At 38.0% G+C, this 26642-nt stretch overlaps 2 protein-coding genes across 3 annotated transcripts in view; one reads left to right on the top strand and one right to left on the bottom strand.

The window, feature by feature from the left end:
- The window catches only part of LOC132790373 (zwei Ig domain protein zig-8), a 77613-nt gene that overhangs the window by 6173 nt on the left and 44798 nt on the right, over window positions 1-26642 (bottom strand). For both annotated transcript variants that reach the window (XM_060798870.1, XM_060798869.1), the window contains exons 2-4: window positions 24806-24972; window positions 13572-13649; window positions 13375-13507 (exon numbers count right to left, since the gene is read on the bottom strand). In XM_060798870.1, the coding sequence (XP_060654853.1) occupies window positions 13375-13507; window positions 13572-13649; window positions 24806-24972 (378 nt within the window). The remainder of the gene's footprint in view (window positions 1-13374; window positions 13508-13571; window positions 13650-24805; window positions 24973-26642) is intronic.
- On the top strand, window positions 19520-22622 carry LOC132790371 (uncharacterized). Its single transcript, XM_060798868.1, has 6 exons — window positions 19520-19661; window positions 19720-20287; window positions 21218-21352; window positions 21642-21861; window positions 21916-21977; window positions 22027-22622. The coding sequence occupies exons 1-6, from the start codon at window positions 19643-19645 to the stop codon at window positions 22478-22480; spliced, it is 1458 nt and encodes a 485-aa protein (XP_060654851.1). The 5' UTR covers window positions 19520-19642; the 3' UTR covers window positions 22481-22622.

A 26642-nucleotide genomic window follows, 5' to 3' on the forward strand; every position in this document is an offset into this window, starting at 1 on the left:
GAACTGGAACTGGAACTCTGCCTGCCTGCCTGACTGCAACGATGATGGGATGAAAAAGGAACCAGAGGCATAAGGGCACTCGGTTGGCGCGACTCTACAGCTGATACTTTGGCACTCTTTTCTCATGCCACACACACCATTGACATGGCTAAGCTTTGCTTTGCTTACTCTACACTCTACTTCACTCCGTTATTGTGTGCTTCGCGTTATTCCCCTCAACTATTCCCATCTTATGTAGCTCCCTTCGGCTGCCATTCAATCGAGCGGCAACGAAAAACCATTTGGCAAAAGTGTAACGCAAAAAGTGTTGCATACTTTTGGGCTCTCGTTGATTTGCATGAGCTTCATATGCGCTCTGCCACGAGTGTGTGTATTTATGCGCGCCCATAAATTGCCATGCGAGGGTTGCCCAAGGCATCTACCTAAACCACTAAGGTGTATGAGTATACCTGATGCCGATAGCGAAATGAACAGCTGGAATTGAAAAGTTTTTAATGTTCCATATAACTTTTGTTTCCCATTTCTGCAGCTTGTTTTATGGCTACTTGTGTGTAAGAAGTCTATGCCTACTCTATTTTCAATTGGGGTATATTAGCGAACCAATTCATAAAGCCGAAATTCGTTAGTATTTTTAATTAATTTTTGTGAAATTTGTTGACTAGGAAATTAATAATTACAGGTTATTCACTTGCACAATTAGAATACAATACATATTTTATTTACGTGAGTAGCTTCGACTATTGCTATACCAATTTGAGTTTGACTCTTCACCTATAACGCAAGCTATTTGTTTAATGAAGTTAACCTTTTAAACATATATGATTATCAGGTGACAATGATGAATGACATTTACCGCAGCTAAAATAAGCCTACTTTTTATACCCGCTACCCATAGGGTAGAAGGGTATTATAACTTTGTGCCGGCAGGAAATGTATGTAACAGGTAGAAGGAGGCATCTCCGACCCTATAAAGTATATATATTCTTGATCAGCGTCAACAGCCGAGACGATATAGCCATGTCCGTCTGTCCGTCCGTCCGTCTGTCCGTCTGTCCGTATGATCACCTAGATCTCAGAGACTATAAGGGATAGAGCTATAATTTTTTTTCGACAGCATTTGTTATGTTTGCACGCAGATCAAGTTTGTTTCAAATTTTTGCCACGCCTACTTCCGCCCCTGCAAATCAAAAAAATCGAATAACAAGCGTATTTTTTAAGCTAGAGTTACGAATTTTGGTATATACAGTAATTACAATAGTAGTTATGATCCCTGAAAAATTGGTTGCGATCAGAAAAAAATTGTGGAAGTAATTAAAGAAATACTTTTGTATGGGCAAAAACGCCTACTTACTAGGGTCTGAGTTGCTTTGGCCGACAATCTGGTACATTGTGCCGTCTATGGTATTTTTTGAATGCGGTACTATATCGATATACCACATATACCATTTGGTATATTTTTAGTATTTTTGCAGTATATTCGGTATATTTTGAGAATAATACCGCAAAGTATATTGCTTTTAATCAAAATGGGTAGCGGGTATCTCACAGTCGAGTACACTCGACTGTAGCTTTCTTACTTGTTTATTATGAAACTTATCAAATGAAGATCGTATTTAACTTTAATAGTTCCAAAATTCCGATTTTATCGATTGAATGCATAATTGGATTGTATTATATTATATGTACAATATTAAACTAAAGTTTTCACAAACCCCTACACATTGCAAGCAGTGTACCAGCAAGCAGAGCAAAGATGAATTCAAGCAGTGTGTAACAATATGACTACAAGCAGTGTATCAAGTAGATCAACCTAGTAATCTTTTTAGCAATAATAATAATTCCAGTTAAAATTAACCATACATTTTGGTTGATGAGTTTTTATTCCCATGTCAAAAATAAAAATATAATAAAATATAATGATTTTTTAACAACTCTATATATTTTTGATTAATAGTCCATTTGCATATATAGATTTTGATAGTACGATAAATGTGAAATCATTTTAATAAGTTAATATTATTTTAAATGTCTATTCGAACGAGCAAACGTTCGAACGTTTCAGTTGTGCTTACTGAGTTCAAAGCGTAGTTATGGTAATAAAATGGATTATTGTCGCAATACTTGCAGTCTATCAGCTGAGTTTTAATGTGAGTCTTGTGTTTAAAGCTATTCCATTCTAAAATAAATAAATTGTATTACTAAATATAGAACGCAATAGAATGTAAGATGACGAATTTGGTTTGTCGCTCATACAATGAATCTTGGTTTCTCATTCATCATTGCCGGCTTCGAGCGTTAAATCGTCACAAAACTGTGTTGAATTTTAATGCAACTGTCTTGCATCCTGCTTATCACATTAATTTGGAGGCACGCTTTCTAAAGAAGGCCAGCGGCTATAAGCCTTTTCTCTACAAAGTCAACCTTGATGTTTGCCAATTTGTAAATAGACCTTATAATCCGGTTGCTATAATATTTTATAGAATGGTGAAACAATTTACGAATTTCAATCATTCGTGTCCCTACATGGTGAGTAGTTCAAATGAAAAAGTATCGCTTACAGCAGTTGAATTCTATTCAAGGGCCCACAAATTGTTGATGGATTTCATACCAACTATGAGATGTTTCGAGTTCCATGGCCAGGAGGCGAATTTTTACTCGAAATCGATTGGTTCTTTGACAAAAAACGACAGTTTTCAACTAACATTTACTTTACAGTTGAGGAAAATGTATAAACTGTGATTATTAATATGAATAAAATATGATATAAATGTTAAATGATTGCGTGTTAATATTTTAAATACGCATTTCTATTTCACGAATAGAGAAAGCAAATTTTCTATTTGTTTTGTAATTCATATACAAAAAATCAGCGGCACCCTGAAAAAAAGTTATTAAAGTGAGTCAAGTAATTTACGCTATGATTACTTATTTCTTATTAAATTGCTTAATGAATTCTTTCTTTCTATTGATTCAGATGAGTTTATTCCAAATAATAGAATTATACGAATACTGAAATTATACGCATTCAAATCATATTTTCATCTACTTAAAGCAAATATGAAAAAGGTATTTTTATTCTTATTTCTTTCGTAAATTTCTTATTGTTTAGGAAATGTTGAGATTTATATCTAGCACTTCTATGAAAAGAACCTGCCAAAGACAACGATTCTGGTTTGCAGAGAATCTGATCTGGTGGAGTAAATGTTAATCTAAATTAAATGCCAAGCATGGTAATAATACACTGCCGAAAGTGGAAAACAAACCCCAAATGGAATTCGAACATTGCAGACGATTATCTGGCTGCTTTATGTACCCGCAGAGGGTGTTGACTGCGCGTTCTTCTTCTGCAGCTCCTTTGCTGATTGTTGTTGCTGTTATTGGGGTTGTAGTTGAAGAAGTAGTTGTTATCGTTGTTATTGTCCTTGCTGTTGCTGTTGTTGTGCCTGGCAAAACAATTGTGGCTGGAAAAGCTAAACCTCTCTCGACTATGACTTTTGCCGCTGACTTGGCTACAGCAGTTGGCCCAAATGCGCGCAAACAAAGAGGAAGAAAGCCGAAAATTATTGCCACACACATGCAGCTGACAACGCGCTAACTTTGCGCCCACAACCGCACACGTTACCCCTCGCACTCTTTACTCTATATGCTTCTGTGTGTTGGTTAATTCATGTGGCATCACGTATACGTATGCAGGTGCTAACTGTGTGTGTGTTTGGAAGTGTGTTTGTACCCGCATATAACTGTGCTTTCGTATGGCTTCCGTTTTAGCCATGTTTGCCATTCTTGCATTGCCTGCTGACAACGCTCGGAAATATATGAGAGAGTTTTTCTCTCCACGCTCCTTTCTAATAATAGAAATATACTTGCCAGTTGCCCTCGGGGGCAAATTGCTTATTTAACAATAATTAGATTAACTGTTTGCGGCAATTGGCATCTCTGCTTTGCTGCTACCACCAAGAGGGTCACCTGCATTATGAATGTCGAGCGTTTAGGCCAAAACCAATTGGGGCAGGCTCTGCCTTGTTTGCCAGTCTAAGCGCAATTCCTGTTATTGGCCCAGCTGTTTGAAGTTTTCATTAGTTGACCCAGGCACAGCAGTAACACACACAGAGCAAGAGAGAGAGGCCAAAAAGCTGCCGAGTCCACGTTCTACACGTTTTGGCCACATTATGCTGGCCAGCTGCCAAGAGGCCTCACAAAAAACACGATAAAGGCAGCTGGCAAACAGAACTGAGAACTCAGCTTGACTGAGTCTTGTTTACACACACAAGAGAGTCAACGAGGAAAGCTCAGAATTTGTGCAGCCACAGAAGGCCAGCTGACAGACAGACAGACAGACAGACGGACTGGTAGACATATAGACAGCCAACGAGACGAGACGAGAGAGAGGGAGAAAAGTCATGAAAATGCATTTTCATTTTTCTTGATTTCGCGCATAAAATGCGCATAAGCCTATATGCCCATAAACATAAACATTTGGAGCAATGAACTTTGCGCATGGCATACTTTTGGGCGCCACAATGCAGCTACTAGGCTTGTGTTATGCTCTGTGCAATCAACTGCGGGAACGGGTATGCCAGGCTAATGGATGCACTAGAAGAGCTCTGAATTCCTTTGATGCTCCAGGGTTGTATAGAGAAAACTACGGGAGCCAAAACATAGCACGGTTGTGAGTCAGTCATTTATCTAATAAAAGCTTTCTGTATAGTCAAATTTTGCTTTGAGTTTAAAGACAGATATCAAGTTTATTTGAAACTATAAAATCCGTCAAGTTTTAAGCAAATTAAAAACAAATAAATTGAAGCAAAATCATAATATTTAAAAAGCCAGTGAGTCATCACTTTATTTAAAATATTCTACTTTAAAAATAAACATAAAATATTATTACAATTTTAAGTTCTACATTCTTTGTATTATATAGGGTAACCCTTGGACCATCCTTTAGCCTTGTTTACTATTGCAATGTGGCTGCTGCTGTTGTAAAAATTTATTGCCCCGCATATGTTGATGTATGTTTGCACACATGTACAACATATACGAGTATTTATTGCCTCGTTCTTGTTCTCGTTCTCGTTCGCATTCGCAATTCTCATGCTCGTTTCGCAGCGCTAAGTGACATACAACAATTTAACAGTTTTCCTCATTCTTCTTGTTGTTTTTTTTTTATTTGGGGTGCAGATTTAAAGCATAATTTGAGTGTTGGTTGCGAAATGCAAAGTTGAGCGCTTTAAGCACACATCCCCTGTCCATTAATCTTGCGTCTCGAAACGCAAATTGCTTGGAATTAATTGTCAAATCAAATAAATAAATTCAATTTGTAAAAGTCAGTCGCACAATTGATTGGAATATTCTTAAGAATTTCTGCGCGATGCTTGTCAAAATGGCCCCGAACAAAAGGCCCCCAATGAAATGCCAAAACATCATCATCATCAAACATCGTCATCGCCGTCGCCGTCTGCCCCAGACATAATCCTGAGCTCCCCTCTCCTTCATAATCATAATCGCGGCAATGTCCTTCATGCCATTGCCAATTTCATTCTTCTGATTATTATTATTATTATTATTAATAATTCGGGAGACATTAATCATGCGTCTAGCAAGCGCTCCACCTACAGCTTGATAATATCCTTGTAATTTATCATTGTGAGCGCTTTTTTGCCCTCTGTATCTTTCACTCTCTCCTACTCTCTCTCTCTCTTTTTCTACTTGCCGACCTGCCACAAACAATGCAAATAGTAAAACATTTTGTTATTACTAGCGCAAATTATGTTTGCAATTTCATTTGCGTTGCGGCCTTTCCTACATTCCTACACTCTACCTAAAACAGAACTCGTTTCACTATTTAAGTAAGAAATATACTCACATTTTGTAGAAAGTGGAAACAAGAGAAAATATTTAAGTATTTTTGATCATTAATCTAGAAATGCTTGTGTCAAATTAATATAATTTTTATTTTTATTGGTTGCTCTTTAGTTTGTAGTTTATTAGTACAAGAAGTATGAAGTTTGTAGTTTATTAGTAAAATAAGTATGATTGACTTTTAGATTAAAAATAAAATTGTATTTTACATAATTCATGCATTGTGAATTTTGTTTTCATTTTAAAATTCAGTTTATAATTTTAATAACAATTAATTCTAAACGAACGAATGAACATTCTAAAAGAACATTGAACATTATTCTATAAAAGTTCAAGACCGAAGCGGAATTAATTTAAGAATATTATTTTGTAGAACAAATTGGACTGCTTTTCACTGAGAGTTACTACTATGAAACTGATTATGAATATTATATATAAAATGTAATTCTTTTTTAAAATTTGTAATTATATTACATTAATTTTTACTTAATTTACAAGTAAATGTATTTTCCCACCAATAACAAGCTTCTTTTCAAGAAATTTGACTTTTAGTTGATCAAAAGTTGTAGAATATTGCAACTGCGACCAGCTTTCTATTTATTTTTTCGCAGTGCCTGCTGTGTATGTGTGTGTGTTCTGCTTGAATGTATAGTATGTGTGTGGCAGATTGGCATAAATAAAACTTAATGCACTTTTTAATGCTACTCAATTCATTTTGGCGGATTCGCTGCGTCGTTGTTCTGTGCTATAAATACAATTTGCCAGAGAATTGGGTCAGCCCAGGAATCTCAGAGCAGGCTCTAAGAATAACAAGAACGAATAAAATACACTCCAAAGTAGAGCAAAAGACGCGTTACTAAGACAATCGCATTGCCATAACTTTAAAGCGCACAAGTGTAATTGTAGCAACTGTAGATTTGAGCTTTTAATATGCAAATAATTGTTAGCTTATTGTGCGCTGGTTTATGAACCGCGCACTTCACAGCTTTAGCGTCGGGCATTTAAATTGCGGTTTAATAGACAAATTGCTGACGATACACTCGAATGATTCCCTAAGATGATCTAAGCTCCGAATTAATAACAAGTAATTAAGCATGTCTACGGGCATGTGTGTGTAGTGTGAGTCTTTGAGATTTAAGTGTAATTACTTAACCAATTGAATTTCTCAAATGACTCAACAACAACTGACCACACAACGACTTATTACCGTGAATTACATGAGACTCACTTAGGGCTCAGAGTCAACTTTAAGCTTCCCTTTTCAATTATATATTTCCAGCTGAAATACATTTACTTGGTCGATGAACTTTACACCTTTGCAAATTTCGTTTCCTACTTGTGCATTTCTTGATTCCGACTCAGTGAATCACAGAAATAAATATGCAATGATTGAGCATAAAAGATTTGTCGACTCGGTTTTAATGTTATAATTAAATTAAGTATTAATAACGAACAGAACCATTGAATTATGCATCAGTCAGTTGAGTTTCATTTGAGTTCGCGTTCATCATTCAGTCTCAAAACTAATCGATTGCGTTGCTTCAGAGAATATTGCAAAATTTATCAATGCAGATTTTTATTAATACTGTTTTTTTCAATTTTTTAATGTGTATAATTTGTTTCACTCATTCATTTCATTTTTTTGCGAGCATAAATATAGAAGCTAAAAATTGAAGTTATAAATTTTAGAGCTGCAACTGGGAAAGTATTTTGCAAAATTCTAATCGATTTCAAGCTACAATTTATTTCATAGTAAAGCTTTTCGTTTAAATTGTCTGTTTTGTTTAAACATTTTAGCATCTTTCTATTGTGGGAGTCTTTCTGCTAAATATTTGTTAGCATTGCTTTTGTTTATTTTTGTTCAGCAAACATTTGCTGGGAAATATTTAAATTATTTTATGTTAAGTATGTGCTCACTTATCGCTTGGGTATATCAGACACAGACACAGGCACAGACAGAAGCGTAGAGCGTCCATTTTAATTTATTATTTATTTATGTATTTACATTTTGACGAAGTGCTTTTTGTGCATGATTTGGCCTTTGGCTGCGCCTTAAATAAACAATATTGTGCAATATAAAAAGCGCACAAATTGAATCGCTTTCTCACTCGCTTTTGCTCTCTAACTGGGCTGCTATGTAGCTGGAAAGGCAGTGAAATTATTTGCGCTTGATTGCATGCAATTTGCTGGCTGCTAATGTCAACAACAAGAGTGGAACGGAGAGAGAGAGTTGTTTCCCTCTCTATCTATCTTAAAAAAGAGCAATCTAGCGAGCTAGAGACAGACATCTTCTTTAGCTTTTCATTCTATGCCTGGCTACGCATTTAAATTGCCAGCATTTTGTTTAAATTCAAACATAGCTCCTTCTCTTTTCCTTTACCTTACTCCTTCCCACCTTTCCAGGCCCTTTCTTTCGGTCTATCGTCAGCTGCTGGCACCTTGACTGTCTTGGCAGCGCTTGAGCAATTTATTTTTTAAGATATTTTCCTGTTTTATTTTTTTTTCTCCACTGCTGTATAGTTACGCTTGATTACTTTCGCGCTGGTAAACAAATTTTTTTTGCAGCGGCATCAACAACACCTTTTTAAGGATCTTTCCCCACAGCTACGCCTACTTCATCTTCATCTTCATCTTCATTTTCACGCGGTGTCGCTGTCGTCTGTTTTGACGCACACGCAAAGTACATAATTTCATTTACAATTTGCCTTCTTTATCAGTAGCGTCTTCTGCTGTTCGTAATTTGCCTTAAATTTCAAATTAAAATCTACCAGCAACGAACAACGAACAGCGAACAGCAAACTGAGTTCAGAGTTCAGAGTTCTTAGTTCCCGATTCTCTCTTTTTCTTTAGTGTTTCGTCCAGAGTTTGACACCTTGTCGAGACTCGCTAATAAACTTGGTAATTTAAGCAATTGAAGTGGGTGCCATTGCATTAAAATGTCTAAAGTATTCCAACACCTACACTACATGCCATCTCGCATCTCGACATCCGCATCTCGACGTCCTCGAGTGTCTTGACTGATGTTTATGGTTCTTCTGGTCAACTTGGCGCTGGCGTTTGTTTTTCCCCGTCGCGACTTTTTGAGGGTGTGTGTAATAGAATTTTCACTAGCGCCAAAAAGAGGGCAACAACAACAAAGGCATCAAGACAAACAAATTTATGGAATTTTTAGTGCAAAATTTTTTATTTGCATAAGCGCATAAAAAATACTGACACAACATCCAGATGTATGCAACGACAACAGCATCAGATGATGTACAGTGGCAACAGGCATTCCAAATAAAAAAGACGTATTTGAATGAAGGAATTTTAAAAAGCAGAAATATTGCTTAAAGTGCCAAACATCAAAATTTGATTATTAAACAGTTATAATTAAGTAAATGAGTTTCATAATTGCATAGGCCATAAATTAATCATTAAATATTTAGAAATTCATACAAGAATTCTTTAGAATACATTCACAGAATTTAAATCTTTAAATTGAGTATTACATGCAGTTCTTGTTAGTTAATGCATTTCATAATTAAAGTCCATAAATAAATTATCATATATTTAGAATTTCTTTACCTTAATTTAAAAAACTATCACATATTCTATCTTTCTATAAATTATTTAAGTATTAAATTGCAATTCCTGTTAGTTAATGCATTTCATAATTAAAGCAATTTTTTCTAAAATATTTAAAAAAATTTCTACCACATACTAAGTTCAGTATTTATGATTCCTGAGAAATTGGTAACGATAGGTTAAAAATTGTAGAAGTTTTTAATGAAATAATACAATCGGGTGTTAGATGTTTCGGTGACAATCTGGTTATATAATAATCTATGGTTGTTCTTCAATATTGCACTATGTCAATATACCAAAAGTTTTGGTATTTTTCGCATATTAATGAGGTATATTTTTAGCAGGTATCTCACAGTCGAGCAAACTCAGCTCAGCTGCAGCTTTCTTACTTGTTTAAATTTTGCATCACAAATTTAAATCCTACAAATTATTGCTAAAATCTTTAAAAATTCCCAACAATATTTCAAAGCACATTTGCTTATTTAATTAAGATTTAATTAAAGTTCAAAATGTTATATTAAGTAGACATTTAAATAAAGTTCTTTTTACTGAATTCATTTCACAAATACAGTCCAAAAATTCTTCCTGAAATATTCAGAAACTCCTTACGCATATTTTAAATAATTATCATTTAATTAAAGCATCGAATTTTATATTAAATTTGTGAATTACATGCAATTCTTGTTAGCTTGCCGCAAACAACAAGTTTTTGCCACAGTGTGGCAGGCATTGCTGCCGCAGCCGCTGCCACCGCTTCCACGTGAGTGGCATGTCGAATATTTTATATGCACATTTCTTTTTGGGCATTCAAATGAGTATGAACACATGAAGCTATGCCCTGGCATGCGATTCGAGGAGTTTCTTTTTATTTTCTTTATACTATATGTAGTTTGCACTCGTACTAGTTTGCATGGGCGGGGAGCGAGTGGGCGTGGTTTATTCAGCCGTTTGGCAGTCATTTGCATTTCCGCAAATGTAATATTTATGACTCGTGCTCTGTGAGATGTCTATGCAGCGGCCTGTCTCACTTGACGTTTGCTCTGTCCAGCTGTCTGTCGAGTCTGTCAAGTTGCTGTCTGCAGAAATATGTTTGTGTGTATGTGTGTGTGCGTGTTAACTTGTTTTCCCAACCGCTTTTCATATTGGTCATGTCAAATAGTGTGTATGTGTGTGTGTGCTAAAACATTCATAACATCAGATGCTGACCAAAGCATTTTAGAGTGGACACAAGTCGTTGAGTGTATATTGCACTCGCATGTGGCCAAGTTCAGTTCAGTTGGCTAAAACAACAACACACAGGGGGAGCACAGAGGGGGGTCAGAAATCAAATAAGCTCATTGAAGGCATTCTTCCGCACCAGAAAGTTTTAACAAAAATGCATTGCTAATGCGATGCGATAAAAATGCACTAAACGAACCAAAACGAACGAAAAATGTATAAGCAAAGCAAACACAAATGGCCATCTAACCCGTTTAGCTTGGCCAACTTATAGGCCAGAGATAAAAAGTTACATTTATAGTCTGCAGTGCAGTCAGGCAACACCTTCGCCAAGATACCGAAACATTTTTCATTTTTCAATTAGCTGCAAAACTGCTGACTACACAAAAGGGTTAACAGGATCTCTGTGTGTGTGTGTGTTCGGTCTAAACGGGTGAGAAACTTAAGCTAATTACTGGGGCATTTGGGTGCCAGACTGACAGCCAGTTAGTGAAACAAAAGGCAAGCAAAAGCAAGCAAGGCAAAGCGTAATCTAAGCTAAGCTTAGCTTTACTACATTTAAGCGTCCATCCTTAAGCCAACTTAAGAACAAACGTGGCCAACAGCAGCAGCAACAAGCCAATTTGCGCATAATCGAATTTACAATTTTATAATCACACGAGGACACAACGAGCAAGCAAGCTGCCTTTCTCTCAAAGGTCGCAGCGTGGCCATTTTTTACTTGTCAAGAAGAGACTCGGAAGTATAGCAAACACCCACACCACCACACACACTCCCACACATATGCATGATGTGTAAATAACATGCATATTGAATGGCTTCCTTAAGCCCACTCAGTGAAGGCTGCAGTACAGAGCGAGAGCGAAGCAACTGGAGTCTAAAGTCCCGTCTCGTCGTTTGGCCTGTGCTTAAAACAAATTTTCAAGAGCAACAACACTTACTCGTAAAAGTAATCACTTCAGTGGTTTGTGACCAATTTTACCTCCCACCTCACCACCTGCTGCTGCAAACTTGGATTTTTCGGTAAATTCACAATTTTCAGCATGCGAATTTGCCTATTTTTCGGTATGTGGTCTGCTTTCAGGCCAAGAGAGTTATGATAATTGCCGTTGGGCAAAAAAGTTCTTTATGCCGTACATTGACTATTAACTGGCCTGGCTTCACATTACACAGCATTAGAGAGCATAACACACAGCCTGTCGATATTTGTGAGCACTCGGCTGCGCAACGAGTTTGGCAAGTAAATTTTGGCAGCCCAACAAATGTTCACATTTGTTCGAGTATTACGACCTATGGCTTGGGCCCCTCTTTTGTCATCCTGTCCTTTTACCCTCTGTGCACACTTTAAAGTTCTCCAGGGTCGCCCGAAAATAATGTCAGCAAATACTAAAAATGGGTAATCAAATGCCAGAAAAAGGACACCTTTAGGTGTTTTCTTTCTATGCGAAGAAGGTGCGTGTGAAAATTAATACACTTCCCCTTCGAATGTGCTTGTAATTACATATGTAACCGAAAATCGAGTATTCAAATGGTCAATATCCAAGTGTCTTTTGGGCTTTGCTGTTCAATGTGCATTTTGTAAAGTCGCTTTTATAAATTTTGCATTTCATACTACTTTGAATATGTTTCGTATAACTCTAAATTCAATTCTAAGGCAACTTTAATTTCTAATAAGATTAAGACCTTCTTCGAATTTTCCGCTTTTAAAAACTGAAATTAAGGTTTTAACTATTATTACTTGAAAATAAAATCACGTTAAAACATACTCAGATACGGATATTTTGTGTATTTCTTTAAACACTCCAAAATTTGCATTTCTTTAAGAAAATAAATATATGTTTGACTTCTTAGCTTTTCATTTTATACCACAACTTCAAGCAGCAAATTTGACAGCAATCAATTTAACTTAAGGTCTAGTAAAACTCGGACTTAATGAATTAATTCCTCAAACTCAAAGTCCATTTAAAACTTTACTTAGCTTCAATTCAATATGTTTTTCAATTTATTTTGAAACCCCAATATTGTTATTGTTGTTATTGTTATTGTTAATTCAGTCAACATTTTGTTTGATCAAAGGCAACTTTAAGCTCTTATAATTTCCTAGTTTAAATTTAGTAATAAATTAAATTAAAATTTTTAAATATTAGCATATAAAATGAATTGAGTTCTTCTTCTTTGTTTTTCATTTCAAATAACAATTCGAAGAGGGAAATTCTACAACGATAAATTCAACTTGTAGGCCAATAATTGTAAGATTATATAAAATTTACTTGCTTGTTTAAGATTCTAAACATTTTAAACTCTAAATTTCTTTCAAAATATACATTTTTTTTTTATAAATATACCCAAAGCTGCCTAAGTTCTTAATGCGCATAAATGTTTTCATTTGAATTTACTCAGCATTTTATTTGGCCAAGAGCGACTTTATCTTGGGCTCTATTCCCTAATAATATTACCTATTATATGATTTGCTAACAGTTTGATTAAATTCATTTCTCGCTTACAAGCTTAACATTCAATATCGTTGCCTTTCGGGTTTGCTGCGAGTATTTAAGTCACGTAGAGTGCGTCGTAGCCTTTGTTTTAAATTTCCTATCACAAGAATCCTAAGCAGCCGGTCACAAATACCCGAGTGCTCAGGGTCAAGTGTTGCCCAAGTATTTAGTGAGACAATTTGTTGTTGTCGTTGCTGTTGTCTATATTGGAGTTTCGTTGTAATGTAATACTCACCCACAACGTTAAATGTGTAGGAGAGGGACATCTTTGGCTCTGTGTTGATTTGACACTCGTAGACGCCAGAGTCACGCGGCTGTGGATATTTGATTTGCAGTGTCCAATTGGCAGAGTTATCTGGTCGCAGAACCTGCAGCATGTCATAAAGATGAGTTAAAACATGCTCAGAGTCACAGACAGAGAGCGAGACTCACCTGAAAACGCTGATCGGAGGTGTAGGTGGTGCTGCCAGCGGTGAGGATATGCAGATCACGTTTGCGTATCCACGAGACCTGCAAGTAAATTGTGAGTCGTGAGTTTTCCGAACAGATAAAGACTTTGCTTACACATTGTTCACTATGCTTAGAGCTTTAAAAGAAAGAGAACTGAGCTGAGCTGAGAACTTGTGAGTTCCTCACATTGCTTGGGTCTTATGTCTGCAAAGTTTAAAAATTACAAATTCCCGCACTTAAAAGTTTCGCCCAAGTGCGTTTAACAGCGCTTTGTGTATCCTGTGTGCTGCCACTTGCCACTTGCCACTTGCAGCGCAAAACAGTAACAAAAGAAAGCGCAAAGTTTACTTTTTTGTGTGTGCTGTTTCGTTTGGGGTTTGCTGCTGTTTGGTAATCTTTAGATTTCTGCTTTTGTTTTTGGCATTTAATCAAGCAACAAAAACAACAACAAACGCGAACAATAAACAACAACAAATGCCCAACGCACATAATCCCTGCACACATTTGAGTGTGAAAAGGGTTGCGTATACGCCATGCTGACACACCAAATGAAAATGAAAATGAAAACTGAAATTAAATGAATATTTGGCTCGTCTTATCGATGCTCAAACCTACGTTTTTATTACGCCGGTCAACATAAATTACTTAGACACAATTGCAGAAAAGTCTTTAAGCCGGAAACACTTTCTCGATGAACTGTCACTGTCTCGCTCTTATTATTTACCTCTCTCTCTCTCTCTCTCTTTCTCTATGTCTCCTTCTCAGACTCGAATTGTTTCAAATGCCTTTCAATTCGCTGTCACAGATAGTCGCAGTCAGCCTCATTGTGCTGGCCTCTATTTTGGGACCGATTTTTATTAGAGCTTGAATTACATTTTCATTTGATTGCCTTGGCTTCTAGCTTCTGGCTTCTGGCTCCTGGCGTTGCCTGGCTCCCGTAACTTTTTCGGGGTAACCATTAGCCCTGGTTTTGTCTCTCTGTGATTTCTTTTCTCCTCTGCGTTCTCTGCTTCTTTTGTCGTCCTTTGTGCCCTTTTCTGGCACATTGTTGCCAATTTATTTAATGTTCTTAGTTGTCCTCTTACTGTTGCCGCTGTTGTCACTGCTGCTTTTGCTGCTACTGTTATTGTGATGCTCAATTTTAATTACAGTGCTGCCAAAGTTTTGCCGACTCGGCCAATTTAAAGTTTAAATATTTGCGGGCACAAAACTTGGCAATATTCAGTTTTGCCGGCCAGGCTCATTAATAACTGTTATGACTTGGCCTTGGGGCCATTCCATAAACAAGCCAAGCATGTGCGAACAACGAACGAAATGAACGAAACAATCGCCAATAAAAGAGAAACTACCAAGTGCTCGCTTCGCAAATAAACAATCCTTTGCCGCTCGAATCCTTTTCTGACAACTATTGCCACTGATCTCATCCTGGACGAGACTAATAAATTCATTCGATTGGCGCTAAAGTCAACACACACACAAAGCCGGGCTATGAAAATGAAGCTGAAAGCAGGCAGTGAAAACGGTCACGTAATACGTAAAAATAAAATTCATTTGCTTGTAAAAGTTTTATGCGGCAATTTTATGATTTTCATCATAGACTTTTCGCCTTCGCCGAATCCCGCATTGGATTTTACTTGTCCCAGATTCCCCGAATGCTTTCGTCCGAAATGAGCCAATGCATTGGGAATTCGATATTAAACGCCTACAACGAACAGCGAACAAAACAAGAAGAAGAATTCGAAAACCTAAAGCACTGAATTGACTTCAAACTAAACCTTTTTTTACCCACCAGCTTATAGAGCAGCAAGGTCAGTCTTTTAATAGCTGTGGCAGGAACAGCGGGAGAGTTGAACTATCACCCAATATATTGAAGCAATAAGCGGCGCACTTCCATCATAAAAAAGCGGAGTATTCATTGTGTTCAGAAAGTAAGCACTACTCAATGCGTATGATGAGTCCATGAATACGCCAAACTTGTTCGTATGACCACAATAAAATCGCAACTATAAAATAAATAATCGAAAAAGGCATAACAAAAGAAGAAAATAAAGTAGTGAAATTCTAATTAAATATAAGAAACTTATGGCTGCTTAATAGAATTATTTTTATTTTATGAGGAAAGTATTTATGTATTTAAAGAGTTCGTTTTGTTATTAGTAAAGAAAGGGTTAAAGATAATCCTAAACTAAAAACTAATAAGTATACAAAAACATGGACTTATTTTGTATTTTAATTTTCCTATGATTTATATATAATATAAATTACCTGACATATAATATTAATGAGTAAAGTGTATATATAAGATATACAGCATTATAGTTGTAATAATCTTCTGGATAAATATTATAATTTTTATCATTTTTATTTAGAAAGTGTATAAATAAAGAGTGAGTGTTGTTATTAGTTAGGCAACGGTCATTCACAGACATAAACTAAAAGCTAAACTAAATTTAAAATAAAGATTATTCTAGTATTAACAAACTTTTGGCTGGTTCATCTACTTATTCGGAAAGTAAGGAGTAATACAATCATTTCTCAACTATTTATAACAAATAAAGTACTCTAGTTTAGGAAAAGTAGGTGAACTAAGAATTGCTTTTTCTTTGGCTCTCCTTGAGCAAACAAACGTGAGGCGACTAATTGCGCTAATTGAGCATACTTCCATAGGTAATAATTTAAGTTCGAATTCGAGTTTTGTGCGCAATCTATTAGAGCAATTAGTTAGCTTTCGCTTCAAAAAAGTAATCGATATTGAATGTGTATAAAAAAGAGTAGACTCATTACTTTATTTATAGTCGAAAGTGCAAGTCTTAAAGTCTTGCAACTGATAATTGTGGTAAAAAAGTGTGTCGGCATGCACTCAAATAATGGCCATTTCATTGTACATATTCCATTTCATTACATTTAGTTTAGTTTTCACAGTTTGTGTGTGTTTCTAGAGTGTAGAATGTTCATTAGTTTTTGGGCACTCGCAATTTGTAAATAGGAAAACAACAAGCGTACTCTCAGGCACATTTTCATGGCTTTTACAATTTTAATGAAATTTTCACACCATTTCCGGCAAACGTAGTACAAAGAGTGCTCGAGTGCTTCGCTTCGCTTTGGTTGTGGTGGTGAAGGGCCACGTACCAAAAAGTGGAAAATAACGAAGAAGTCGGGGGCCAAAACCAAGAACTCTGTGGCAACAGCAACTGCAACTGTGTGTCAGTTCTCAAGTTACCCGAAGCATCGGCCAACAACTTGGGCCAAAGTCTAAAGTCTCTCTCTCTCTCTCTCTCCGTCTTGCTCTGGCTTGGTTAGAGACGCAGAAAATGCGTCAGCAAAGTTTTTAATGTATTTTCGCCAAGTTTGTACACACACACACTCTCGCACACTCGCACATACATTGAAACTTCCTTCATTTGGCTGTGCTATAAAATGACAAAAACAACAAGAAGAAGCAAAAAAAAAAGGAAAGTAAAAGCAGCCAAAAAACTGGCACAACGAAGCGAAAGTTTTCGGTTGAAGCAAACCAACACAAAGTGTTAAATAATATAAAACTATGCTTGTGGTATTTATTTAAACCTAAGGACATTACGAAAATTATACCCCCCGGCACAAAGTTTGCTTGCGCTGACACACTGGGGATCTAGCTGGGGATCTACTTGTTTCCCTCCCTCTATACCTCTTCGCTACCTGCCACGTGCAACCTGTGGCAAATCCCTAAGCTACGCGAATTGAACTCAACTGCTGTCCAAATCTAAGCATACTTATGTACACACACCATTCAGGTGAACTTCAAGTGGGTGTGCTGATGTGTGTGCGAGTGAAGTTGCCACAAATGAAATCCATGCAAAGTTTATCAACTTTTCACTTCTGCTCTTTTTGATTTTGCTGGCAAAATTAAATATTAACGGCTTTGCTTCTTCGCATTGCCCGAGGTGAAAGCTGAGTGAAATGCTTGTATTATGCGTGTAAATAAATAGTCGCAGCTTACTTATGCAACCCTTTCACTATACTCTATTTATTATACATACACTTCTCATTCTTATTCCCCTCGCTTTGATCTCGAACCTTTTGGAAATGATTTTCCCAGGATTAAAGCAGCGATTTTCATTCACAGAGAAAGAAATTCGGGTTTTATTTTGTAGATTTCTCACCGAAGAAATTTCCGAAATTAATTTGAAATAACTCGCAATATAATTAGTTAGCAATTCAATGCCACCAAATACTCTTGAGCATTTCAAAAATGTTTGTCAAAAAGTAATTAATTAATTCTTTCAGAATATTAAACATTTCAGATATTATATAATAATCTTATTCATCCAATCTCAAGATATAATTAGTTGGAAAGCACTTCAATTATATTAAATCATAATTTATTGATCACACTATTCAAATAAAAATCCAACTTTTTTGGTATATATTTTAAGTCCAGATACTTCCGAAATTATAAATCAATCTATTGACTCAGTTTTGCGATATAATTTGCATTAAGTATTTTAAATATTTTCATAAATCGTAAATTTATTGATCTATTGATGACACTATAAAAGAGTTCTCTGAGCAATTTTCAAATAAGACTTATATTTTTTTTCGCCAAAAAACTTTTGGGATTATTATTAATTCTATTGACCCAGTTTCGCGATATAATTGGATGGCAATTTGCATAAAGCATGTCAAACATTTTCTTTTCATAATTCATAAATTAATTGACCACACTGCAAAAGAATTATGTCGACTTATTTTCCATAAAATATTTCAAATATTTTCCTTTTCTGTTTGTTGCTTTGCATTCACCTAATGTAAGCTTCAATTGAGCCATTTAACCTTTTGTTCAGAGTTTGAGCATTATTTAAATATCGACACCAGATTTTAGCCCAATTATCAGACAATAAGCAAATGAAGTCTTCAACTTTGGTAAAACTCCCTGGCTCAACTTTCAACTCTTTCACTTTTAACTTTGAGAGTTTCGAGAAAGCAGAAACAGCAGCAGCAGTTCGCTTTTTTGGGGCTGCGTTGTAAACAAAGTTGTTAACTGATTTTGGGACAACGCGTCAGAAACAACGGCCATGGCATTAAAAAGGGTTCGCTGGCTAAACTTTTGTTCTTTGATATACACATAAAATCCCCTTGCATCTTTTTTTCTCTGTTTTCGTCAGTATTTTTTATACAAGTATTTGAGAGTTTATTTTTTCACTGGTTTCTCTGGTGTTATTGTTGTTGTTGCTGTAACATGACCAAATTGCGGGTGTTCATCTTGCTGTTCTTGTTGTTGTTGTTGTTGTTGTTGGGGGCGCGCTTATGAGAAAATGTTCTCGAAACATTGGCTGGCGTTGGGTGCCACGGCGCAATAAATCAACGAAGAGAACGGACAATCCTGTGAAGTCAAGTTGAACAAGCGGATTCAAGCAGCTTCCGGCGCCCAAAAAACATAAAAACAACTCAACGCACACGCCAAAAGCCAGAGCGAAAAAGCAGGCCAAAAAAAAAAAAACGAAAAACACAAAAAGTGAAGTCAAAGAGAAGCAGCAGCAGTTGGTATGGTAATGGGCACACAGACAGTAGAGATGTTCTACACTCCTCTCCCCCTCTTGAAGTGGGAGAACCTAACGAACTAACGGCGCAAGCATAAATTACCCCAAACAGCAGACTCGACAGACTTCTCGAGTGCAATAGCCCAAGCACGGCTGAAGGGAAGGTAAGGTAGTCGAGTAATGGCGAGAGTGCGACGACAAAGTTATTTGGCGTAACTGCTACACTTTCAATTTGAGTTTATGGTCAGGAGAAGCAGGAGCAGGAGGAGAAGCAGCAGGGGAGCAGCTGCTGCTGTGGGTGACAGCGCGCGGTTCCAGTCTGTCAATTACAATTAATGCTTGCCCTTTTTTGTTTGCTGTTTTCGAGCAACTTTTCGGTTCTATCGAACACAGCAGCCCACGATTTGCTTGACTAATGTCACATCGATTCACCCACACATACATACTGTGATAATTACAAGTCTGACTATTTACATGAGAAATTTGTTCAAATTTTGGTTGATTTTTGTATACCATAAGTTTGCCTGCTCGTGAGCCATGGAGGGCGAGAGATTTGGTGCGTCAAAAATCACTCACTTCGTATACTTCATGCTTATTAATCTCATCCCCTTCAGATGCCACTCGAGATACACTGGAGCCAAACTCACTGAAGCCAGACACCACGCTAGAGCTGGAAATTGAGGAGTGTAACAACAGCAGCGTGGACGATACACCGCCTGCTATGATCATCGTCGAAACATGCATCAACTCTGCGGTCGACAGTCGCATGCCAATCGCGCTGCAAGCAGCCACAAAACAGGCAGATGCAATCGAGACTGTCGAACAGGAGGCTGGCTGCTCCATTACACTGGGTCTCAAGCCCAATGTGCAGTTCATGCGCTTGCCACAAAGTGCGGCCACTACCCAAGGCGAGCAGCAATTGTCCAGCACTGAGGCAGCTCTGGCCGCAGCAAATATCTCGTGTGCGACCGAAATCTTTGCTGGCAACAGCAAAAGTTATGTGACAGCGGAGTTGGAGAAGCTTCAATTGCAGCAGCAGCATCGTCGCTCGGTTGCTGATGGCGCCACACAGTGCAACAACCTCAACAACCTGGACTATGAGGCGTCCAATTCGAGCGGTTCGGTGCCATCGATTGGCTCGCTCGTCTGTCGCATTTGCCACAATGCGGATAATCCCGAACTGTGAGTGCAAAAGTTAAGCTACACGTATATATAGCGTATAAATCCATCGATTGCAATTAGCATTTTTTGCTGTAGTTTGCGTGACTAAGTGATATCCAGCAACTACATTTGTATTTAAGCATTGTTGCTTGCATATGCCAACACTACGTATACTTGATTTTTATATAATTTATCTATAATTTTAATGGATGCATATTAACATCAATTTTTTACCTTTTATATATAATTTAATAGAGTTTAATACTTTATTATATATATTGGTTATACTAATTGCTTATATTTTTGCTTAATAATAATTTTAATGATTCCATTTAATTTATTTTTTATACATAATTTATTATTAATTTTGGTTAGTGAATACTTTTTACTATATTTTTCATATACTTTATTAAATTACTTTTCCTAATTAAAATCTTTATCAATATGCTAATTTTCCTTTCCTTATTTATTTTGTCGAGACTTTTTTAGACTTTGCTACTACTAAATTTAGTTTTAAATTTTAATTAATTTCTTGTTCTCGGAAACTATCAAACCCTTATCGTTTGCGGTTTATAGGGTATAACAAATGACATTACAATTTGTGCGTGCAGCCGCAAAATGCGCCAAATTAATTGCGTGGCATTTTAATAAAATTAGCGTAATGCCATTTGTTAAACTATATTTACATTGCAATATATATATATATATAAGTATTATATAATGTGTAGCAGAGATTTATATTTATATAAATTATATAAAAAAGAACATGAAGTAGATGCTTTAGCTTCTGCTTGCTGCTTTTCTGCTTGCTGATGTTGACTGTTGCCTGTTTGCTCATCTGTCCGCACATTTAATCCACGCTTTTAATGTTGATGCTGCTATTGTTTGTTGTCGTTATGGTTATTGTTTTGTTGCTACTCTTGTTGTTGTTTTTGTTGTTGATGTTTACAGACTGGTGTCGCCGTGTTTGTGCAAAGGCTCGCTGTCATATGTGCACGTGCATTGCCTGGAGCGCTGGATTAGCACATCGCGTTGCACGATCTGTGAACTGTGCCAGTTTCATTACAACACGGAGCAGACATTGCGGTAAGTGCAAGAGTGGGGAAACCGGCTAACCAAGTGGCAACAGTTCAAAGTGCCCCACGGCTGACTCAACTCGAGTCGAGTCGACTCGTCAGTTGACAGCCGCCCTTCATCTTCATCAGCGTGGATTGCACTTTGAGCCGCAGTCGCCAGGTGTGAATAAAAGTCAGACGGGGGACAGAGACGGAGACAGAGTTTTAATCAGTGAACTCTCAAGCTGACAAACTGGCTGCCGCTGCTTACTCTAATTGCGATTTACCGTTGTAACTGTTGCTGTTGCAACTTCCCTTAGATACACCTGCTTGCAATCGCTGCGTTTGTGGTACTCACGTGCGATGAGTCGTCGGGCGTTGCAGGAGGATTGCCAGATGTTCTCGCTGCTGACACTGGTGGCATTTGGCATTATTGGCACATTGCTGGTGGGCATTCAGTACTATGCGCTCAACACACAGTCCTGGGGTGTCAGCAAGCTCTGGACCAAGTCCTGGATGCTCTTCTTTCTGCTGATGACGGTACGTATGCGCAATCTTTCTTTGATTATCTTTTAAGGTGCAATTGCCACACAGATTGTGGTTTATTTTGCCAATGTTTACATGCTGGTCAAATCGCAACTGACGCCCTGGTATCGGTAAGCAGCCCTGGTTTCAATTTCGCCCACTTTAATGTCTTGCACTTAGCTGGTGGCAATCGGCGCGTGACATTAAGCTCATCTTGGAGAACAAGCGACCTTTTCCCAATCCCAATCGTGTGCAGCCCTTGATTGTGGATGCGGCCTCGGTGTCCGCCTCCATGTTCACCCACCATGATCAGCAGGACGTGCATCCGCGCTCCTCACAGCCCACCTTTGTCACGCCCACCTCCAGTGCCAACTCAAGTGTCACCTCGTTGCCGCCGCCTCCGCCTCCGCTGCCAGCTTCAACTGCAGCCAAGTCAGCCCTGACCCAAGCGCTACCCGAGGCGGCCATTGAGCTGGCGATGCTGTGCAGCAGTCCCCAGAGTCCCGAAGATTGCGCTACGCTGACGTCTGACGGAGATGCTGAGGCTGCTGCTGCTGAGGGGGAGCAGCTCAAGCAGGCGACAGAAAACAGCCAGGAGGAGGACAGCCTCAAGGCCGAGGGCAATGGCGACTAGAAGCGCGGGGTTGAGTTCAGTTGAGTTCAGTTTTGTAATTAAGACTCAAGGGCAAGGCTCTCGCTCTGACGTTCATTTTGAGTGTCCTTTATTTAATATTGTTTTGCCAATGCTTTTAATGAACTCTTCTTACCAAGAGAAAGGCTGAAAGTTTTAGCCACTCGTCTACAACGTTCGTCGGTGCGTGTCTGCACTTCGACTGCTTCCTACTCTCAGCAGCAGCAGCAGTAGAAGCAACAGCAACTCGCACAACTTCCGTTTCCGGCATGAGCTCGTGCAAATTAAAGCTGATAACGTTTCGCCTCCTGCGCTGCAATGCGCTCACGTCAAATGGCTGATGGCATAGCCAGTCACGTGATTGATGGCTCATAAATTAGTCATTTCGCCTTAGCTGAGCTGTCTTCCTGCCGCCTCCGCTTCCTGCTGCCTGCCTGCCTGCCTGCCTGCGAATGCTGCGTCACTCGTTAGGCTATGAGCAGGACATTCACTCAGCTCGCTTGTCGCCTGTCTTGTTAGTCGTGCACCCTGCTTCGTTCTCTGTGGCACATTTTTCGCTATGGCTGCAGCCCCCGTAATCAAGCAGTAATTTGGCATAAGCCCGCCTCAGCTCTTCCCACAAAGAGTAGGTATTTAATATCGGCACCAGCAACGTGTTCTTCAGTTCCTCCCCTTCTTCCCTTCCTCGACTACTCTTCGCATCTATTTGCCTTTGTGTGCGCCCTAAAGCTCTATTGCTACTGCGTGGGCCGTTTGCTGCTGATGTTGACATATTACATGCCACGCCCCCAAACTCAGCCTCCGCCTCCGTCACAAACTGGCCAGTCTCTAGTGCCAAGTGGTGAGTGAAGAGTGCCGAGTGCCTACACAGACTCCCTTCTACAGCCTCTATTGCCTCTGCATATTTTGTGAAGGGTTAACAACTCGACGACCTTCAATCATGCTCATGCTGCTTCTGGCCTTGGTTAGGCAATCACTGCGCGACTATGTCAGCCCAAATGATTGAACGTTTTCAGCCTAAATCGCACCAAAATCCCTTGTACCATTTTCATATAGGCATGTGTGCTCCCCTCTGTGTGAGTGTTTGCTTACGTGTGTGTGTGTGTACTTGTGTGGCTGCGTTTTCGCCATGGACTAAGTCCAAATTGAAAGCAAAGACTCTTAGCATATTCATTTGGCACTCAGCAGCTAATTCCATACCCTTTAACCTTAGCTCAGTGGATTTAATTGATGCATCCGTTATTCACTTTGAGTGTAGCCGGCTAGCTTTATACTCTGTAAATCCGAAGAGTGCTGAATGTACTCAAGAACGTTTTATTGCTTTAATAGCTAAGATTGTTGGATAACTTTGTTTAAAAAGAAAAAGTTAGCAGTTCTGCATTTATTTCTTTTTTTTTATAACTTTAGTTATGCATATTCTATACTCTGCAGTTAAGAAATACTCTGTCTTTGCCATTTACTATTCCTTAACGAAAGCTGGTAAAATGATCATATTCTATACTAAGTACTATTAGCTCAGCTATTTTGGTTTGTCTCTTATTTACTTTAAAGTAAACTAAAAGTTGAAACGGTATAATTTAGATAATGGATGAATAGTACTAACAAGTTAACATTTTACTATTCATTTTTTTTTTTCTTTTTTTTATAAGAGGATGAATCAATTCAGTGATGAAAATTCTATCACAATATTGAAAAAATACATCTTGCTCACTGATTAAGGAGCTAAGAGTGTTAGTTAGTTAGTGTTTAAAATTTTTATTTTTGTTTTTAAATCTACATTCTAGAAAAGGCTGATAAATCCGTCATGATGTTCTTGTGTTCTAAATACTTAAGCCTGGGTTATCATGAATTGTCGTTTGTTTACTTTGAGGTAGACCAAATATGTAAAAGAAAAGATTTAGTCAGTACTTAATGCAGATGCTAAATTCCAATTATAATAATGGCATACTTTCATTACTACAACTGCTGCCACTGCTTATCTCTATGACAATGTTGTGGATACCCTGCAAAATTGAAATATGTAAAGCATTAAATGTTGCTTAGAGCTGGCAACGCAAGCTGCTCGACCCCTGATTATATAGACAAAAGCAAACCAAGAAACTGATTGCGAAAATGCAAGTAGATTGCTATCTCCATGGGTAAGTGCTTCCCTACCTTACCCTGCTTATCGCCATGGTAATGGGTATGTTTTGTCATATGCTTGTTATGTTTTTAAATGTAAGCAATAAGCATATTTTGAATGCCCGTCTTTTGGTTTAACAAGCAGCAATTAAACTATACCAAGTGTGTGTGTGTGTGTGTGTGTTACCAAGTGTGTGTGCTACTCACATCCTTATCCCCCAGTCGCTCGACGCGGCAATGCAGGAATCCTGTTTGGCCCACGGTGACGGTCAAGTTGCGTGGCACATCAAAGTCGAAATAGGGCAACAGATTCGAGGGTGAGACAGTTGTCGTTGTTGTTGTTGGTGGCGTTGGTGCTATCGCAGCATTATAGCCTGCAAGAGTAAGAGAGAGAGAGAGAGAAAACATAAATGGGTGAGCAGGACAGCGAGAGTGTGAAATTGCTATAGCATACATTGCGGCGAATATAAAAAACTTGTGCCAAATGGAAATTTATTTTCATTTTCATTGTTCGGTAAAAGGCCCACAAAATGTATGTGTGAATGCTCATGTATGTGTGTGTGTGTGTGTGTGTGTGTGTGTGTGTGTGTGTGTGTGTGTGTGTGTGTGTGTGTGTGTGTGTGTGTGTGTGTGTGGTGCTTTGTTGCCTCGCTAAAACTGAAAAGTAATAAAATTCTCATAAAAATTCAGCAGAAAAACACAAAAATCTTCAACAAACAATTATATCCCCTTTGCTGTTTGTTTGCTCGTTCGCTTTTTTTTTTACCATGCTTTATGCTTTCTGCTTCAGTTGGGTTTCAGTTCAGTTCAGTTGAGTTCAGTTTGCATACGCCACGCAGAGTGGATTGTATATATATATTTTATATATATATATATATGCTCAGACGTGTGTTAAACCGGAACCCTGCAGCTTTGGTCTAACATACGCAACAGTATTAAACAACAACATATTGAAAATTCAAATGCAAATTTATTTATCTTTGTTGCAATGTTTACATCTTGCTAAGCAAACTATTTGCAAAGCTCTATCAGTGGCCCTAAAGTAGCATTTCACTGGAAGCGCAATATATTTCAAACAACGCACTCTTTAGTTACTTAAAATAGAATCCAATAAAATGCAAGTATGTAAACTATACACTCAGTTTGCTTTACGTATACTTAATATGTGCTTTTAAGATATTTCTATATTTATTGAACTATACTCTAGGGTAACTCTTAGTCGCATAGGGTCTTCGTTAGCATTTTTGCTTAATTTGTAAAGCATTTTGGTCATTTTTTTGGTGTCCATTTTTGGGCTCAGAGCTAGGATTGATGCGGCATTAACAAACAGGCCGCACAACTGAAGCAATATGAAACGCAATTTAATTGAAAATTAATATGGCTGCCCAAGAGGTATTCAACTGGTGAGCAGTAGGGAGGAGAGCAAGAGAGATGGAGACAAAGACTTTAAGGTTATTAGGACAGTTGGCAGCTTATGTAATGCGGAATCAAATCGAAAAGTTGACTTGGCTTCTCAACTATGTACAAAGTTTGAGCAGAGCCAACAAAAGTCGACCAAAAAAGAGCAGCACGCGACTTAGATAAGCGTGTTGAGCAAGAACAAGACAGGACAAGAGCAAAAGGAATCTTGTTATAGGAAGCTGGTAAAAATAAGTTCATCAATACAAGCAAAGAAAGGGAGCAAAGAGACAGACAGAAGTTGAGCAGATCAAAGCAGTGTGGAAATCAGCGTACATCGCATGCAGCCAACTGTAAGAGAAGGAATAATTGAATGAGGCAACGTTGAAGGGGCAAGCAGTTTATCGAACTTTGAACTGGATTGCTGGAGTGGCAAGTGGGAAGGCAAAGGCAAAGGGTTTGGCAATCTCAATGCGAATGGCAGCAGTTGAAATGTACAATGCTCTTGCAAAAGTATGCTACGACTTTTCGCCCGCCCCCGAATACGAAAAACTGCTGTTGCACATTTCCTTTTCCGCACGCGCCCAAAAGCACGCAACGAAATCGGCACACAGCACACCAAAAAAAAAAAAAAAGAAAGAAAACA

The sequence above is a fragment of the Drosophila nasuta genome, chromosome 3 (genome assembly GCF_023558535.2).
Source record: "Drosophila nasuta strain 15112-1781.00 chromosome 3, ASM2355853v1, whole genome shotgun sequence".
Lineage (NCBI taxonomy): Eukaryota > Metazoa > Arthropoda > Insecta > Diptera > Drosophilidae > Drosophila > Drosophila nasuta.